At 38.9% G+C, this 20,516-nt stretch overlaps 1 protein-coding gene across 1 annotated transcript in view; it reads left to right on the forward strand.

Annotated features, from left to right (window-relative positions):
• Window positions 1–20,516, forward strand: part of Fras1 (Fraser extracellular matrix complex subunit 1) — a 424,900-nt gene that overhangs the window by 173,205 nt on the left and 231,179 nt on the right. Inside the window, exons 6-13 of the mRNA XM_076864881.2 lie at window positions 146–279; window positions 7,480–7,563; window positions 9,273–9,374; window positions 9,677–9,868; window positions 13,725–13,814; window positions 15,847–15,882; window positions 17,702–17,849; window positions 19,438–19,581. Of these exons, the coding sequence (XP_076720996.2) occupies window positions 146–279; window positions 7,480–7,563; window positions 9,273–9,374; window positions 9,677–9,868; window positions 13,725–13,814; window positions 15,847–15,882; window positions 17,702–17,849; window positions 19,438–19,581 (930 nt within the window). The remainder of the gene's footprint in view (window positions 1–145; window positions 280–7,479; window positions 7,564–9,272; window positions 9,375–9,676; window positions 9,869–13,724; window positions 13,815–15,846; window positions 15,883–17,701; window positions 17,850–19,437; window positions 19,582–20,516) is intronic.

Consider the following 20,516-nt stretch of genomic DNA (forward strand, 5'->3'; position numbering starts at 1 on the left):
CAAGGTAGCAGTGACTGCAGAGCTTTAAGTCCCAAGAGCCTCCTGCTGTTCACCCTGAACCAGACCATAGTGCTCACCTGTGCAGTTAGCCCTGAGATTAGCACACACAGTTCTTCCACTAATGCTGACTCCTTCGACCTTCCAGAACCCTGTTCCTTTGAAGGCCGTGTGTTTGAGGATGGGGAGGACTGGAGGCTGAGCCAGTGTGCCAAGTGTGTGTGCAGAAATGGAGTCGTGCAGTGCTTCGCGGCTCAGTGCCAGCCTCTGTTTTGTAACCAGGTAAAGGAGATACTTCTGGGTGGATTTGTCCAGGCTGTTAACTTCCTGTTTAAAACCTTGGAGTCTCTTCTGAGATTATGTCAGGCAGCCTCCAGAGCACTAGAGACAAGAAGCAAGAATTGCTTTGTTTTCCTTATACTTTTGGAGACTCCCTCCAAGACATTTCTTTTCCCCTTAGAAGCTACAGATAGGTCTAATTACCAGTCATTTAGGCTAATTGTTACATAATGAAATTGAGCCTTGAGGGTACACACAAGGAAGCCTCCAGCTTGAATTACAGATGTTCCAACAATGTCAAGCTAAACATCTGGAAAATTTGGTAACACAATCAGGTTTGTTATTGTTTTTCAGTGTATAGGTGTAGTCTGCTTTTTAAAGACACATACATGTCTTTGAGCATGATTATCCAGATGTACATGATTTAATTCTTACAGGATAATGATTCAGATTATCGAAGGATTTTCTCTGGAGGTATTTAAGAGAGTGGGATACTGTTCTTCATTTAAAGCTGGTCTGATTTTCAAAACGTTAGGCACTTCACACAAATTTGGAAGAGAAAAATCAATTGAAAACAAATGTGATATACATGGTATTTTATAGGATTTTTTTTTTTTTTTTTTGCTCTTCCAGAGGCTTCTATGGATGTTCTGTGGCAGTTGACAGATAACCATGAAAAGAGTTTTGCCTCCAGTCGAAAATTGTTCATTTTTGATCTAAGAAAAAGCTGGAAGCCAACATTCAGTTGATACAGAGCAGTACTTTGTGTCAAATAAAACAAAATCAATAACATGGCATCTTGTGACAATTGGGCAATATTTTTAAAGGCAGACAAAAGGCAATTAGATATGAAATGCTAAATGTCAAGTGGAGGGAAAAACGTATCTAATTGCAGGACTAGATTGTATTGCCCACACTATACCAGCTCCCTGATCACTCTCATCTCCCAATTCATCACCAGGTCTTGTCCCAGCTTTAAGATTACAAATGAGCCACTGGTCGAGTTGCATAGTATCTCCCTCTTCTGCTCTTATATATGGAGGATACTGTCACATCATGGCTCTTTGATAGCATATTTGGGGTGTAGTGCTCTTGTGTAAGAAGGGTCATGAAGCAATTTGCCACCATTTCAATAAGTGAGGTGGGAAGAGTAATGGAGGAAACACCCCATGGAGGACTTTCTGCCTTAATTCTTCAAAATCTCAACCACATACTGCCTATTTGGTGGGGGCAGATATATTACTATTTCTCATTTTAAGAAACATTAAACATAAGCTCTTGCTTCATGCATAGTATTCACTTACAGTTCGCATCAATATGATAATGTGAGATGACAAAATTTGGTATCATACTTTAGAGCTAATTGATATACAGGCCCTCTGAAGAATTGGGGATAGATTGATTTCAATCACTCTTGCATGAAGTCTGTGTTTTTACCATGACATTTAAAAAAATTCAACTGTCAGATCACTTAGAACCACTTTTCTTGATTTAATGTTGCTATTAAATGTTGAATGTTCCGATGATATAAAGGGATACTATAGAATTGGTGTTACTGATGTAGCACATCACCCCACCACTACTATCACAACCACCATTAGCACCACCAGCACACTTTGGGTAATTTATATATACCAGCCATTGATATTTAAGAGCTGTGTAATTTTCATTATAGCTCATAAGGCAGGAGCTTTTATTATCATCCTCATTTTATATTTGATAAAACTAAGATTTGGGAGGGAGCAAGTGACTTGCTCAAGGTCCCGCATTTAGGAAGTGACAGCACTTCTCTCCTTTGCACTTGTACATTACAACCTCAGAAAACCATGTTGACTCCTATTTCTAACCATTATGCTATCTTGCCTTCCTAAATGAGGAGTTACCAGCACTTACATATAATAATCATCACAATATTTGCTAACATCAATGAGCATGATTGCAAGTATTTTGTATGCATGAGTTCATTAAATATAAGGAAAACACTAGTTTTCCAGTAGAAATGTTATTTCTCAGGGCTTATGCTCTGGAAAAATACTCTACCTGTCTTCAGGGATTGCCATGATTTTTACTATAATGGTTTTGGCGTTTTATAATTATAAAAGGGATGTATATTCATTAAGGAAAGTTGGGAAACCAGAAAGAAAATGATCACCCATATTTCCTCCATTCAAAAAGACTAGGACAGATTTATTTTTGTGGTAATTCATTTTAGTCTTTTTAAAGGAAAATGCGGATGTTTATTTGCACGGTTATAATTACATTCTAAAAGTTGGTGATAATCCCTAACAAAAGAAGAAATTCCTTATGTTCACATAAGGGTTATTCCCTTAATGAGGGATTAAATTCATACTGATATTGCAGGCTTTCAACTTTTGTCCAGATGCCTTGTGAACTGAGCCATAAATCTTCACATTTTTGTAGTCTCACTAAAATGATCTGTTCAAACTACTGAGAGCTGTTTCTAATGATATTTCTACTAGTCTTATTAATACCACATTTTCCCTATTCCTAATATTGATTATCTGAGTAGTTCGAACTTCATCTTTGGATATGTTTTTAAGAAAGAGATGATTGGTGAATCTTTTGATTCTCTAAGTATTTAACAATTATTTCTCATTGCCTGTATGCATGAAGGACAGCTGTAGGGGCTATAGTCTACAGCTGTCCTTTATAGACTTTATAGACTCCTTTACATTCAATTTCAGAATTTAGCTTCAGAGAGAAGTCTGAGATCTGTCTCCTTCCTATTCCATTATAAGAAGCTAGTTTTACTCTGTTGTATCCTTATAGGATGTTTCTTTATAATTAAAACATATTTCAAGATAGTTCTAGATGAAGTACTATTTCAGAAAAACCCAATCCCATATGTGAGAACTAACAGCCAAAGATAGAAGGTGCCATGTCACTGGGGTGGGGGTGGGGTAGAAGGATGTGGACAAATCCAGGGTTTCACAAGGTAAAATGTATTGCTGACTTACAGATAGAAGTGTATCTAGGGCAGTTACAAGACGGGGGAATCCCCACACCCAGAACAGGAAGTGGAAAGGTGTTCATATGCTAAGCTAGACAAGTGTGGGCCACAGTCAACCAGAATGCACCTGGCCTTTCTCCAAACCTCTTCACAGTCCAGTGTCAGTTAAGAAGCCCAGCCATCAGTGGCCGGCACACCATGGATGTTCTGTGGCAGTTGACAGATAACCATGAAAAGAGTTTTGCCTCCAGTTGATATTGACAAATATCTTAAGGACTATGGGGATTGGGATGTGTGCCAGGGTCACCTGGTGGTCAAAATGGCAGTGAGGACCAAGATAGCTACCGCAGGGTCAAGCAAGATCCCTAGGAATGTCTTTTCACATACTTTGCCTACAGAACCTGTCAGACTGTGTTCCAGTTTTTGAAATGTGTTTTTTCAGTTTGATATGGATGAATGACATCTGTTCTAATTACTCTCATTTTTTTTTCCAGAAACATCTATGACTCTTAGTTGTTTTACCACCTCCTCCTCTTTATCAATCATGTTCTCTCATCATTTTTTACTTTGTGTCTTTCCTTAGCATATGGGGAGAATTTCTCAAGTTTATATTTATTATCTCCAGTATTGATTTTTAACTTGACACATTTGCTTTACACATTTTTCTTTTAATTCTTCCTCAATGTGGTCTTTCTTTTATTGCTTCCTGCTTCTGTTTGCTAACAGACTGTATATTTCTACATCTTACTCCACTTACAAAATGGCTCTGAAGTGTTTCCTTTTAGATCCTGTAGTAGTGTTCAGAAGTCTGTTCTTTATCTGCATCTTCAGAGTTACTCCTTTCTCTTGATGGGGTTTAGGTCATGGTATCCACAAATATGGCAGCTTGGCATCCTGAATATTTTAAGATGAAGGAATTTGAGAAAATGGCAGAAACTTAAAGGTTACTTTGACCTTTTCCCTATTCTTCTCCCCTAAAGCAGGCCATAAAACCTGGAAAGGATTTTCTGACCTTCCCCTGAAGCAGGTTGTAAGGCCCTCAGGTGAGAGGTACCCGCCCTGCTCATGGAGAAAGGATCATCTTTGTCGCTACAGACAGAATAATCTCAACAGGCCTTGTTGCATTTTCTTGGTTATTACTATTTAGTCATACTCTTTGCCCTGTTATATTTCTCCATGACTGTCTATTCTTCATCAAACCTACTGTTGAAAAAAAAGAGGTTATTTTCTTATGAAGGTTATTTCCTTATGAAGTTTCCTATATCAGGTAAACCTTATGTTAAATAAAGTGGGATGATTTTCCCTTGTTAATCGGTTTTTTTGTTATAGGAGCCTTAATCATGAATCCAAAATGAGTAGAGGGAAGATATTTCCCCTTCGCTACAGCTCATTCATCCCTTCCTCCTAGTGACTTAGAAAATATAGAAAGAAATGAAAAGTCCTGTCTACACAGTTTTGATCAAGAGGAATCTGTCCATTGCTTAAAAGTACAAGGCAAAGTAGACTGTCCTTAGCTCATTCCCTTTCTTGGATCCATAGCCAGAAACTAGAAAATATGCATCGCTCAGTCCAAGGGTCTGACAGGTTTTCCCTCTCAATCCTCCTGCCTCAGCCCCCCCGCCCTTTATTTCTCTGTGATTGTACTTCTTTACATTTGGGGCACCCTCCGCCCCCTACTTCCCCAACATACATGCTTCCCACTCGTTTTATTGTTCTTGGGCTTGGACTAGATGTGAAAAGATATTGAGGGAAGTGAAAAGCCAGAGTTGGCACTGACTGCCTCAAATAGCACACAGTGGAGGAATGAAGGCCTAGAAAGGCAAAAAGTTGAGAAGAGATGATGCTATTTATTTATTTATTGCAGGGATTGAACTCAGGGGCACTTGACCACTGAGCCACATCCCCAGCCCTATTTTGTGTTTTATGTAGAGACAGGATCTCACTAAGTTGCTTACTGCTTTGCTTTTGCTGAGGCTGGCTTTGATCCTCCTGCCTCAGTCTCCTGAGCTTCTGGAATTCCAGGCATGTGCTGCCATGCCCAGCTGATGTTTCTTATTTGTACTCTGAATTGCTCAGTCAAAAAAAAAAAAAAATGCCATACAACACCTACAGGTTTTTCTTGGCAAGGGCAGGAGGATGACTATGAGTTCTTGGTGATGGAGTTTTCATTTCTTTCTATATTTTCTTAATCACTATAGTAAGATATTTGGTCAAGAACTATCATTCTGAGCACACTATAAATTTCTCTATCATAATTATTTTTAAGGAGTATTAAAAACCATAATTGAATATATCCTCGATGGTAGTCCCATCTCAAATTTTAATGGCATTAGTTATATTTTTTTGTATTGAGCCCTTGTGAGAATTCATATTAGTATGATATTAGATTTGGAGCAAACATTTTCGGTGAAGAATCAGATATTGAATATTTTCAGTTTTGAGTACTATCAAGTTGGAATAACTACTTAGTTCCACAATTGTAACACAAAACCATAGAACTTATATAAATGGATGGATGTTAAAACTTAAAAGAAAACATCATTTGCAAAAACAGGTGATGAGCTAGATTTGACCCAGAGTCCATAGTTTGCTGCATTCGACTATACATTTGGAAGGGCACATGTAGGTAGGCTAAAAAAAGTATTAAAGTGTATGATAGCTACAAAAGTGTACTGTTAGAAAATCGTGACTGTAATTGTGTCTATTCCAAGTTGATAAAGATGGATCAATACTAACTGTAAGCCTATTCAAAATTTATAATCATGACATTTGTTTCCTGTTTGTCTAACATTGTAGAAGGCTTTGTTCATTTTTTTTACTGCAATAAAATTACTAAATAAAGTATGACATCAAAATACTTTTATTTTACTTCCTTACCAAAATCCCATCAAGTTGAAAAAAATGTTATCTGAAGTCAAGAAATGCTCAATTATTTCAGTGCCTGTTCAGCTTTCACATCCTCTATTAAACATCAGTGGTCAAATTGCTTTTTGTATAGAATAATACAAAAATAAACTACCTTAAAACAACAAAAAATAGTTGTTGGTTTAAATCTAGTGGTTGAGGCATTTGAAATAAATCCCTATTAGGTAGTAATGCATGAGTCCATCTGATTATATATAACTGGGTTAAAGGACTACTGAGGTATGACTGGAATTTTCCTTGAAAAATTAAGGTTTTGTGACCTCTCCTCCATCCCAAGTGTACTGGCTTTCCTGTTCTGGCAAAATGTGTACACAAGTAACTGATAGTATATGAGTCTCAGCTTCTGCTTCTCATAAGAGAAAGTGAAGTCAGCTGTTCTGGATGTATCTTCTGTCTAAGACCTACTACTTCTGGTTTGTCCTCCCTCCTCTTCTCCTACTTTTAGCAAGTCTACCTTCCTGCAAGAGAAGAAGGCTATAGTGATAATTCAGAGCAAGTAAATGACTCTTTTGTATTAATGAGAAAATGCTTACTATGAAAATTCTTTTAGGGCAGAAGAGACAAATGGTCTGATGTTCTGGGGCAGGGTAATCCAGGTGAGAATATAGGGATAGTGTACTGTGGGGTGGGTTCTTTGGGGGTTGAAACTCTCTTCCCCACATTGCTCTGCACTCATCTATTCTCAGATTTCTAGAAGTAGGACCAATTCTTGCTCATGTTAAGGACCTTCCTAATGCACATATATATTAATATGTGGATTTATATACAGATGCCAAAGAATGGTGAAGTAGCTGATCAAGGAATGGATACCTCTACTTTTGAGTTTAGAGGTCACTTAGGAAAACTATGAGTTCCCTTAAATGTTGGCAAGGTTGAGCTCTAAATTCTGTTCCAACTATATGCCATTACTAGGTCAGCTGTATAACTTTGGGCAAGTCACACAACCTTTCTGTTCCTTACTATTCTCATTTGTGAAGAAGGAATAAGAACATCTACTTCATAGGGTCATGTAAAGCACTTACAACAGTGCCTAGAAGAAAACCAAGTGCCATTGTTATTTTTGTTCTTATTTGTTCTTAGAAGGGAACAGGACTTGAGGCATATATAAACTTTTTAAAGATCACACTGACCTTGGAAGTGCTAATTCCTATCAGAGCCCCAGGTGACTAATAAGTGCTAAATGAGAGGAAAATGCTATAATGGATGCTGAGGCACATGGTTGAATTGGCTGTGAGTGAAATCTTCCTATCATTGTGGATTTTATTAGTATCTCCTTTTGATGGATTTTTCTTTCTTTTGGTGTTAAGGATGAAATTATAGTCCGAGAACCTGGAAATTGCTGTCCCCAGTGCTCTGCACAGTCCTGCTCTGTAGCTGGCCAAGTACACAAGGTAAGCTTTGATACCCATGTATGTAGGTGTTTTGACACGCATTCTCACACATCTACCCTGCACCCGCCAACCACCATGCCTCCCGCCCTCACATCTGACTCTTTGCCAGGATTAGTAACTCAGTACATAAACGGCTTTCTTCTTCTCTTCATGGAAAGCCTTTATGAAAAAAATTAAGTTGAAGGGGATTAGAAATATAAAGGAATGTGCTGGCAAGCAGTACCTGGTTTGTGAACCTTGGTGAACTTACTGTTCATACATCTTGAAGGGGAAAAAAGAACTATCGTTGGTCACCATCAGGTTACACCGAGATTTCAGGCTCTGGGAATGTCTGTCTGCAGACTTTGGCTGGATTTTATACATTGATATTCAGAGACATCCTCCCCACCACCTACCCTGGGAGGAAACATGGGAGCAGCAGAAGCAGGCAAGAGACTGGGAGTAGTGGAAACCGCAACTATGAAGATACTTTTGGAATAATCTAGACACCTGTGTCTGACCTACAGTGGGTACTACATAAAGATGAGTTCAACAGATTGAATGATGGTGTGAATGTTCTGTCTTAAAAGTGCCTAACTGAGTCAAAAGAATGTTACATTGTTCTAAAGCAAGGAACAGCTAAACAGAAACAGGAATTATGGCTGTCAGTAGAGAATCTGGAACTAAGTATTTGGGAATAAAAGTTTCACAAATTCTAGAAGTGTCTCTTGAAATATGAATGCAAGAAGCTAACTGGGATAACTTCTGTATGTGCTGAATATGCACTGTCAGACACAGTAGGCATGCATATACGCGGCTTTTGTGATATTCTTATCTACTGTAAACAGGTATCTGTCACAGTATTTGTATTTGTTATGACATTTTTGGCTGCAAGTAACAGAAATGCCCCTCTAACTGTGGCTAAAATTTTAACCTTTGTTATCTCATTTAACAAGAAGTCCAGAGGGGGTTGGGGCTGTAGATCAGTGGTAGAGCGCTTGCCTCACAAGTGAGGCACTGGGTTTGATCCTCAGCACCACAGAAAAATAAATAAATAAAGGTATTGTGTCCATCTACAACTAAAAACAATATTAAAAAAAAAAGAAGTCCAGAGTAGGCCAACTGCAGGGTTGAATGATTCAGGTCTCAGCGATATCTTCACATTGCCATTTACCTTCATCTTGTCCCCTCAAGTCCCCAAGGTGGCTTCTTTGCAGGCAGCTCATCCTTACATGATCTTTGCACAAATTGGTGGAGAAAGGAGTAGGAGGGTAGCCTCTCCCTTGACCTCTACCACTTAGCAAACTTAATTATAAGGTCTTCTTGGGTAGAAATGTCTGGCTTTAGCTGCAAGGGAAGCTGAGAAAATGGGTGTATGACAGTGAGAGGTGGATCTCCTGGAAAAGAAGACCTAAAGAATGTCCACAGGGGAGCCAACCAACAGGGCCTTCCTACTCTTCTGTGTTGCTGAGGTCTCTATGTGCCTGACCTGGAGTGGGCCCTCAACATATCTGGAAATCAGTATAGTTAAATGAAAATTCATCTAAAGTTCCCTTTGGATAATTACTGACGTTTTCTTAAAAGCCATTCCTACCTATGTCACTTCTCAGGAACACAGTCAATTAGCTCCATTAAAAAAATAATGAAAGATTTTGGCATCTTATGTGTCTGTTTCTGTTTGGTGTATGTGACATTTGGTGTTCCACTTTCTTTTCTTCTTTATTCCTCAGCATGGTGAGCAGTGGACTGAAGATGCCTGTACAATGTGTACCTGTGACCAGGGTGAGGTCAGATGTCACACACAGGCCTGCCCACCCCTGAGATGTGAGAAGGTATTTGAGAGTGTGTAGCTTGATTTTTTTAAAGTTTGATTCTGGGTCATTTAAGAAATGCATTTCTTAGTGCAGTGTGTCCTTTGAGGGAAGCAAGTTTTATAATATGCAGAATGTTATATAAAGATACGAAAGGTCTTTTTCCTAGGAAGGAAGATTGAGATGGAAGGGAGCTTGTATCCCCTGGGTCAAGTAGAGAGTTGTATTGTACACATCTGTGTCTGATGTCCTTCTGCCCTTCGGCTGGGGTTTTTTACTGCCTCCAAGGACTGCTCTTCCCATGCCATTCTCTGTTTCCTCAGGGTCAGAGCAGGGCTCGGCGTCATGGGCAATGCTGTGAGGAATGTGTGTCTCCCTCCGGAAGCTGCACATCTAATGGGATTGTGCGGTACCAGGATGAAATGTGGAAAGGTTCAGCCTGTGAGTTCTGCGTCTGTGACCATGGGCAGGTATCCTGCCAGACTGGAGAGTGTGCCAAGGTGGAGTGTGCCCAGGTAAGAAGCAGAGGCATTCCTCTCTGGACTGTAGCAGCTCCTTCCAGCGGGATGGGTGGACCTGCGCCAGTTCCTTACTGTTTGGCAAAAGAAGGGACCGTCAGGTTGATTCTCAAGTTTCAAGGGGCCTTTTAACACAAAGATGCTGTGGTGTAGAGTGAATGTCACTATTTGTTGAGACTAGCTTGGAACGGCCCCCTGGAGCTTTCCGCTCTCTGTGCATCTGGTCAGATTGGAAGCCCTGAGCCAGAGACATGAAAGGCAAGGACATGAGATGGGACATCAGCCTATCGGTCAGCAGAGCTGGACCTCATTGGTGGTGGCCTGCCTGGCTCATCATGCCTGTAAAACAAGGGTCTACAGGTGTGCCAGGGCTGGGCTTCTGCTGCAGACCTCACTGGCTGCATTTAGCAGAAAGGAGAACTGGCACCTGGGGACTGCTCATGTGGATGAGGAAAGTAAAGAAAACAGTTTTGTTTTGTTTTCAAGAGAGAGCAAAGGGGACCTCATAAACAATTAACTCTGCTGACCTCCATTGACTTCTGCTGTCTGCAGAATTTCTAGAAGCTTCTAACAAAGCTGCCCCTGTTTGGACTGTAGATATGTATTTTAAGGAAATTACTTTTTTTTTTTCCTTTGAACTCAATTTTGACCCATGGCAATACAAATTGCTTTGAAAGTCGGCTTCTTCTCCCTGACCGCTCCCATCCGGCCCGCCAGTTTCCCTCAGGGCTGTGAACTTGTGTAGATGAGGGGAAATTGGAAAGATCTGAAGCAGGGGGTGTCAGTGAAGACATTTTTCTTTCTAGTTCCTCTCCCCCATTTCTCAGCTCTTCACAGCACTGAACCTTAGGAGGAACAACCTTTCAAACAAGGCTGTCATTGACAGGGTAATTTTTTACTCTGCCTCCTACTTCTTGGTCTTGGCAGAGTGGAAACATTTAGGTAAAGAGAGTCTTGCTAGTTTGCGGATTTATTTTCCGCCCCCCACACCTTTTCATTTCTTTTTCTTTATGTTAGGGAGTCAGAATGGTTGGATGAAAATGAGAAGAAACCTAATAAGGGCCCTTTTCTTTCTCTCTCAGGCTGAGGCAAGGTTTCCTTCCCTTGGCAGCCCTCCTGGGGGATGTTGGATTGTTTTCTGAGTTAAATTGTCTAAGATCCCAAGATTTATGGAAAATAGGAAGAGATGACCCTAGTAGGGAGCATCCTTTAGCCATCTACTTTCAGTGAGCTCTGAACAGAGACAGAGTCTTACTCTTACCTTCTGGTTAGTATGTATCAATGGTAATAAAAAGATGAATAAGATACATTCTAACTTCAAAGAGTTCCCAGGCTTTGGGGGAAGTCAGATGTATAAACAGAAATATCGGGCCACCAAGGATAATGAAAATGAAAATATGAATTAAATGCGTTAGGAGCTCCTTGGGGAAATGACTGTCTATCAAGGGAGTAGTGAAAATGCATTACTGTTATTTTTTATTGAATTCTACTCCACTTTCTGCTTCCTTCTCTGAAATATCAAGGTCATTTGATTTCTAATCTTGGATACCAAAGATGGGTTAAATGTTAGTGTCAGCACATCTGGGAAAAGATGCAGAAGCTTCTAGGAGAGGCCAAATTGTGCAACTTTGCCATTATTATCATTATCACATTTGCTATCAACAGTAATATTTCTGAATAGCATTGAAACCAGCATATGATTTTTATTTGTTAAAATAGGGAAAAAATGATATGATCCTTGTTTTGTTATCCAATCAAATCCCTCGGCATTGAAACATAAATAAATCAGTGGTAGAAAAATACCATATGATGGATTTATTTTTCTGTATTTTATAAAGTCTTTGAACATAAATTCAGATAAAGTCAAATTACCCTTTTTTTTTTTAAAGGACCTATATTCATATCTGAGGCATGATGTAGTGGGGGAAATGAAGCTTGTAGAGAAATGCAAGGAAGAGTGTAGGCATGCCTACATGTCAGGAAAATTCCCTCGAAAGAATGTTTACTTTTCCAATGGAAAAGTAAATGAATGGAATCAGATTTGACTTTGATCTGATGGATGAAGGTGGGGAAGGAGTAGCAGATTCAATCTGACCTATGTAGAAGAATCCTCTTGAAAAAGGAAAGAAAAAGTTTTGTTTCACAAAACAATTTTGTTCACAGCAAAAGTCAAATGCTAATTGGAGCCAGCTCTCGCCTCCCCCCTGCAGTGAACTGATGTGGTTTGGGGCCACTGGGCTTCTTCTATAAATAGCAAATCTATTTAGAATGACTACCTCACCAAAACCGAATCCTTGCTCTCCAGGAGCAGGGCCCTTTGGTATTTACCTTAGAGTTGAAAGCTCTGTGTAGCCACCTTCTTGTCTGTGTGTTATGGTGGGCACCCCAGAACTCCTCCTGTGTTTTGCTTTTAATAGGGGTACACTAATGCTCCCTTGTTTCAAAGTATTGTTTTAAGCAACTTAGATTACATGCATATAAACCCCTCTATATACTTTGAAAGCAAATTTCAATCTGTTTCTGAGTGATGCCTTCACTACCAGCTGATTCTTCGCGTTTCTGCAAAACAATTTATATGTAAATATGTCTGATCCCTTTAGCACCCACTGCTCTCTGCTGGCCTCTGATAGGCATGAAATTTTGATGGACAGTCATCTACATAACTCCCTTCTTTTTGAAATAACTTTTTAGGCACTATAAAAAGAAATAATCATTCTTGTCTTTTTATATTTTTTTGGAAGTTCACATTTTCTTTCGCTGAAATAATATATATTCATGCTGGAAATTTTGAAGACAGACTCAAGAAAAGAAGAAAAGAGACTTAAAAATCCATGCAATGACCCAAAGACAACCAATGTTATTTCTTTATATTTATCTTTAGTTCAGTGTTCACAAATATAAAATGTCATTATGATTATTTTGTTTATGTAGTTTTTATTTAATATGGCTTCTGTACTTTTAAATATAATATAGACCCCAATTTAAATATTAAATATTTAAAGAAATATCATTCTTTCAAAAATAAATGTATCTTTAGAAGGTAGAACATTCTTTAAAGTATACTCTCTACCCTATAAGTATTTGATATTAGGGTATGCATATGGCAAATTACACTTTGTATTATTAATAGCTGATTCCCTGAAAGATAGGACTACAGTGAAATTATACTTTCTAAAGCCATAGAATTCCGAATTACTTAATTTTTAAACAGCAAGCATTTATTATTTTGTCATTAAAATCACAGTTTGAAATTATTGATATTGGGGCATTAAAGTGACAAGATTTTATTAGTCAAACATCTACCTTTTAAGTGTGGCATTTCTTTTCTTCATAATTTTTAAAAGTTAGATGTGAGTTGGCTAACAATACAAGTTTCACAATGCTAAATAAAAATTAGTTTATGCCTGAGACTACATCTCTGTGTAAAGAGATCTGTATCTGATTTTTGTATTCAAGGAAAACATGTTGCTGTGATTTGCCCACTGTTGATGAAACCAGAGTCCCAAGTTCTAATCTTGTGTCTTTAAGGCAACATGATCCTTTCCTGAAACTCACCTTTCCAAGACTGCAACAGGAACCTTGGCCATTCTTTGTATTCATGTGAGCTTCTGCTCATACATTGGCAGTTGTGGGGGACAGTGAGGGGGGGCGCGGGGATCACAGCATAGGCATCAGAGAAGCAGCACTTGGTGCCACAATACTGGACCTTCCACAGGAAGACAGCACAAGGAGACCAAATAAAGGGTGTATCAAGGTTTCTCACTGCAGTCAGGGCATCCAGCTTCTCACAATTTAGCACTGCTACCTGAACATGCTAATTTGATGTGTGCCACTACAAATCCTATTTCTACAGGGAGAAGAATTAATTCACTTAGATGGAAAATGCTGTCCTGAATGCATTTCTAGGAATGGCCATTGTGTGTATGAAGAAAAGGCAGAATTTGTGAGTATCAGGCTAATAACTCAATATTATTAAAAATTAACCATTTGAAATTAACTTTAGAAGGGGACCTCCATTACCTTCTAGTTTCCTTTATCCCTTCATTTGTTCAGGAGATATTTTTGTGTGTGCACCTAGTATGTGCCAGGCACTGGGATATAGAAGTGAATGCAACAGGCAGAGTCCCTGTTTTCCTGGTGGAACATACTATCTAGGGTGGGGACACAGACCCCACCTACCATTATAGGTGCTGATGAGTACTACCTAAAACTATAAAGCAGCATAAGTAACTGGGCTTGGTTGGGGGACAGTTTTCTTTTACATAAGATGAGTGGGCAAGTCCTCTCACACAGAGAAATTGAGGAAAACCTGAAGGAAGTAAGGGAGTGAGCCACCTACATGTGTGGGGTCACACCAGGGATAGGGACCAGCAAGTTCAAAGACCTGGAGGCAAAAACATACTTGACATATGTAAGAAGTAGCAAGATGGAATGTACCAAGAAGAGAGCGAAGGAGGGTAAAGGAGTTGGAGATGAGGTTTAGAAGGTGGCCTGGAATCTAGGGTCTTTTATCCTGAAGCAGATGAGAGCAGCCGGCTGGGGTTCCGTTCAGGGGGAGGGGTTGTTTGAAGTCCAGCAGAGCAGTGATCTGACTTAGAAAGGATCAGTTTGGCTGCCATATAGACAACAAGGCTGCAAGTAGGTGGTCCAGTTCGGAGATGTTTGTAGTAGCTCAGATTAGGAGTAACATTGGCTTAGACTTAGAAAGTGGTCAAAATGGATCAGGCCCTAGATTTATTTTGCAGATAGAAATGACAGGATTTTGATGGAATTGAATGTGGGATGAAACTTCACTTGCTAAAGTTTTATTTCACATCATGTCTGTAAATTGTTAATTATATAACACCAAGGAAAAAATATCTAAAGTGCTTTAAATTTGCCCTATTTTGCTGGGGTGGGGTTATGGCTCAGCAGCATGGCATTAGTCTTGCATGTGGGAGGTGCTGGGTTCGATCCTCAGCACCACATAAAAATAAATAAATAAAAATAAAGGTATTGTGCTCAACTATGAATATATATAAATATTTGCCATATATATAAATTTGCCTTTATAGCTCAAATTTTCCACATGGGGTTTTAGAATGTTGACAAATTCATCATGTTCTTAAAAACATGTCAATTGATCAAAAGTACAACTCTTTCATTGACCAATCAGAATAGGATAATAAGAATTAGGACAAAGTGCTTTGACTGGTGAGTGATTGGCAGGTGGATTGCAGCCTGCCAGCCTGCCAGTGTTTCTGTGTATTCTGGGGAGGCAATGTGGTGTATGAAAACAGGGCAGGCTCTAGGTTCCAATCCCTGCTCTGTTGGGTAAGTTACCAGGTCCTCACTGTAAGGTAGGGATAACATCAGTACTTACCTGGTGTAGTTATTGAGTGTCGAGTGCTTAAGACAGCACCTGGCATATTAAAAAGAAAAACTGAAAACAATGGCATTATCATTATGCTGTTGTTCTTGCACCTCTTATAGTTGTATTTCATAGTTTAGATGTCCTAATTTTTAAAGAATTTAGGAAATTTAAAGGTTCCTCCAAGTGTTGAATTTGTATTTTCTCATTTTATCCATTTTCCCACTCATTTTTGGAAGTGAATTAAACCCACTGGATTTAAAGAAAACCAAATTTTTGAAAATAAGTACAAATCTCCACAATGCTCTGGTAACACACAAAATTCAAGGATTCACCTTTAGAAATTTAGAATACTTGACCATGAAGCCCTTTATAGTAAGGGGCATTGGAGCCAAATGCTCGACCACAAAGCAAGAATGAGAACTCCAAACTCTTTCTGCTGCCTGTTATCATCACCTTATTCTTTTCTTGTTTTTAACATAGATGGATTTTATTTCTATTCATAACAAGTCAATGAAATCACACATTATTTGGGAGAAAATGGATAACTCCTAATGAAAAAATAAATAGATCAGCAAAATGATGTTTGTAGTAGGATAATGAATACATTTCTCTTTGTTCCTAGATATCCTCAAATGCAGGTGAAATTAAACATATTCCAGTAAGTATAGATTTTTTAACTTGTATATGGATCATTATAAAATTGTTTTAAATAATCATCTGTATGAACTACGATGGGGAAATAGTAGCTTAGTATTTTTGACAGCCTCATTTGGTGGCACCAAGGTCCGAATTAATGATCTTGATGATAACTAAGACTTTCACCATTACATTTTTTGCTCCTTTCCTTACCTTATTGCTTTTTGTAACTAACATTAACATTTCTCTAATTACCAATACCTACTTATATTCTTTCCCTTTCTTGTGATGATTTTCTCCTCATGATTTTCCACTGTCAGTGTGTTTTGAGGCATTGAAGAACCATCACTGCACAGCTCCAAGAAGACTTTTTACATGGCATTATCCATGTGGGATCATTAGCAACGCAGTGGGTACATTGCAGCCATCATATTCTAGAGGGGACCCTGAGCCACTCAAACAGTTAATACAGCTTTAGTTTTGATTTATTTTTAACAAAGGAATGTTTTATAAAACAGTAGAATATGATCAGCTCATTATCTAAAATAAGTTTTACATATCCAAAGCTTCTTCTGGAATGGTATTTAACAGTTTTCTTGTCTCAAGTTATCTATTCAATTTAAAACTCATTAGTTTTTTTTTTTTTTTAATATGCTTAGCTTTATTGTATTTTCCAGTTTGTCATTGTGTATTTTCAGCTACCGGAATATAAAGTCTTTATTTTTCCTTGTCTCTGACATGACACTGAGGCCTACCTACAACACATTGTTAAAGATGGTATCATTAAGCATTTTGTCATTGAAGAACAAACTTCTTGGAACCAATGCTGAGCACTGGTTCCCTCTAAGTTGTTTACAAGACAGTGTTGTGTGGCATCTCTTAAAGGGAAAGTGCAAGCATGTGGATTCACACAAACAAGCTTTTAATTTTGGATGTTAGGAATAAGGGGAAGGAATCCAGGCTGCCTTAAAATGGAAGAACATCACTTCTGCCTTTTCAAAATGATATTCCTCAGCATTCTAACGTTCCCATTTTGTTGAGTACTATCACATTAACTGAGATACAAAACATCAGTTAGCTTAGTGAACATCTGTCGACCTTTGTTTGGAAATCCACTCTCCTCTACTGTCCTATTTTCCTTTCCTCATTATCTCAGTACATTCTGGTAAGGACCTTTGCCTCTTTTCAGTCTCCAGGCTGAGTGGGATAGTGAGCAACAGGGGATTGTTTTTAGAATCACTTTGGATTTTCTTTCAAACAGTTCATGTTTATTGCCATAACTTCCTTGTCCAAGAGAGATATTTCATTGTGGGAAAGCTCATGGCACATCCACAACCCACAAAAAACAGTCCTCAATTTTAAGAATACAGTGACCTGCCTGCTGCTCTTTCAACAGCGTTGAAATCAAGGTTCCCACTGTTATTTAATGATTGTATTTAAGGTACCTGTTTATCACTAGGTGCATTGTAATCCCCCTGCTGTCACAGGTGTGTGTGTGTGTGTGTATGTGTGTGTGTGTGTGTGTAAAATAGGTTGAGAAGCAAGCTTTGGAAGCTGTGTATATATTATGGTAGCACTTAGAGTACTTTCTTAGTTTATCTCAGAGTCTGCCTAAAAATCATTCAACTGATGCTCTTTGTCAAAAGAAACCAACAATAAACAAAGAAGGAGAAATTTTGCCGTTTTAGTGTGGGACACCACTGCTGTGTCCTGTTCCAGAGCTGGTGTGGGTAGAGTGGTGAGTGCCGTCTCTCTGTCCTTATGGAAATGGGAAGTTCCTTACAAACAGACTCTGCATCCATGCAACCTGATGCCATTGTCATCCTTTCTGTTCCATGCAGGAGGGACACAAGTGGGAAGATGGTCCCTGCAGGGTGTGTGAGTGCCAGGGCGCTCAGGTCACTTGCTACGAGCCCTCTTGCCCGCCATGTCCAGTGGCCACCCTAGCCCTGCAGGTGAAGGGACAGTGTTGCCCAGATTGTACTTCAGGTGGGTCCATGTGCTGTGTATTTCTGATAAAACGGCTTTTCTGGCAAAAATTTCAGGGAAATTCTTTTTCTTCCCTTATGTCTTTCTCTTTAGTCACTTGATTTGAGAGGATTTCCCCCCTTAATTTTTCTTTTTTTTAATATTTATTTTTTAGTTGTAGTTAGACACAATATCTCTATTTAGTTTATTTATTTTTATGTGGTGCTGAGGATCTAACCCAGTGCCCTGCACATACGAGGCGAGCGCTCTACCACTGAGCCACAACCCCAGCGTCCCCGTCCCCCCGCCTTAATTTTTCTAACAAAAAATTCTAGTGAATCTTCACGCTGTAATTGACAAACTCAACTGATTACAGTTGTGTGACCTTAGGCATTGACCTCATCTTAATTTTCTTGTTGACAAAACATGCCTTATCTATGTTGTAAAAGTTTGGTGAAAATCAAATAACATGTTTGAAAACTTGTAAAGGCCAATCTGTCTCCCACTATTGGAAATACAAGAATAATTACACAAATTTTGTTATGTACGTTTATTCTTTCTTATTTTAAGGTGAGCTATTAAGCAGATGGTTCCTTTTGGAGTTCTCAAATGGGGTTTTAAAGTTTAAAGACTCATTAATTTCTTCCAAAAGAAAATTTTATCTACTTGTTCTGCAATTCTGCTTTCAAATCACCTGGGGTTGAATTAGTTCCAGTTAATAATTGTTGGCAAGCTCTCGACTTGCTGTGGCTGAGCAGTAATTCACATATAAGCTTAGTCTCTCTTAGAGAAATGGCACTTTCTTCCATTCATATTTCATAATTAATTGTTTTCATCCATGGGCCACAGTTTTTCACGTTGGCAGTTGCTCTTGTTACACACATCTTATTTTGGCTAATCACGGTGTTTCGCTGGAGAGTTTATCAAGGGAAAAGCAAAGCAGCTTTATAGTTTAATTATGTTACCTCCACCACAGTGGCTCTTTGGGCTTTCCAAAACAAATATTTTAACATATTATTATGCATTATACGTCGAAAATCAGGTCCTTGATGACTTCAGAACCTGAACATAGTCTTTTGCTGACAATTAACACTAAGGTCAGTGATGCCCCCAATTACTGATAATGAGATTTAAGATTCTGGAGAAAAAGAAGAAAATGGGCTGTTTTTGAAAAGATAATAATCATTGTTTTTAAACCTTGTAGGTTTTTCATGTCTGTCCTTTTTGTGTTTGCCAAGCTTAAGAGAAACATCTCAGACATTGTAAATTATTGATTCTGTTTAAATCACATACTGTGGAGATAGTTGCTCCTGTTTCTCGAATCCTCTCAGCAGGTAGAGACACTAACGAGGCTATTCTTTTAGCATCTTTAATTTGGGCTATGAAGGCAGTTGGTGGTATTTCAGACAAGGAGGGGTTCCTTGGAATCTTGTATTGAAATGCATTTTTCACTATTTGGGGGGCCTTTTTGCACCTCCATTCTACAGTTTTCTGTCCTTCATCTTGTCTGTAAGATGTATGTATAAAGCCTGTGGATTCTTTTTCTGAAGGGTATGAAAATATCCTAAGGTCTTTACCGAGCTCTTCTCTTCTTTGTCCTTAATTTCAGTCCGTTGTCATCCAGACTGCTTGACCTGTTCTCACTCTCCGGATCACTGTGACCTCTGCCAGGATCCCACACAGTTGCTGCAGAATGGACGGTGTGTGCACAGCTGCGGTCTGGGATTTTACCAAGCTGGCAGTCTCTGCTTAGGTATGGCCCTGGTGGGCAAGCTGGAGGTGGCACTGTGTAGTGGGTAGAGAGATTCCTCGGAGATTGGTCTTCTCAAACGGAGGCTCAGTACTGTCAAGGAGGGGGTTGTATACAGGAAATGCACAATATCTAAAAACCACTAGAAGGTGCTAATGCCATCCATTGGTTACTTGGCCTCTCCACCTTCAGATCTCTTTCTTCTCACATTTAAAAGTATTTCAGTACTAACTGGGAAAAAGGTGGTCTGGAAGTCAAATGGTTGCTAGGGAGTCATAGCTGGATTTGTTTCATTTTTGAAGACTTTCAAGGATAGTGATATCATTGGGATGTTTGGTGTCTTTTATTAAAACACTCATTTAATCCATGATAGAAATTTACAATTGACATAGTCCTTCAAAACTACTTACTAAAACTTTCCAGTTTTGCACATGAGGAACCTAAAGCAGGGAAGTTAATGCCAATTAATTGACTTGCTCTGTATCACACAGGTCATTGTTAAGAGAGCTTATCTCTTTTGAGCTACCTGAGGATTCAGGAAGGGTTCAGGTTCATTTCATAATTTTTGTACATCTGAGAAGGAGCTCTTACTTGGGAGACTTTAGCTTGGTTGACATTGGATCTAGTTACTTTCTCCCTTATCTCTGATTTGGGAGGTTAATTATTCATTTAAGAGCACATAGGGTCATAGCCCGGCAGTGACTACATAGCCTCTCTTTTGCTCAATATTCTTATCTGTAAAGTGGAGGTAATCCTAGTACCTTCTTCAGAGTTTTTGTGAAGATTAAGAATGTCTATACCTGCTGAGCACCTAGAATAGTGTCTAGAATATAGACAGGGCTCAGTAAGCGTTAGCCACTTTTATAATCATTTTTGTAATTATTCACTTCTCCCCACTTTCTCTTTTGATTTATGATCTTCAACCTTTTGGAAAGTTA

The sequence above is a fragment of the Callospermophilus lateralis genome, chromosome 8 (genome assembly GCF_048772815.1).
Source record: "Callospermophilus lateralis isolate mCalLat2 chromosome 8, mCalLat2.hap1, whole genome shotgun sequence".
NCBI lineage: Eukaryota > Metazoa > Chordata > Mammalia > Rodentia > Sciuridae > Callospermophilus > Callospermophilus lateralis.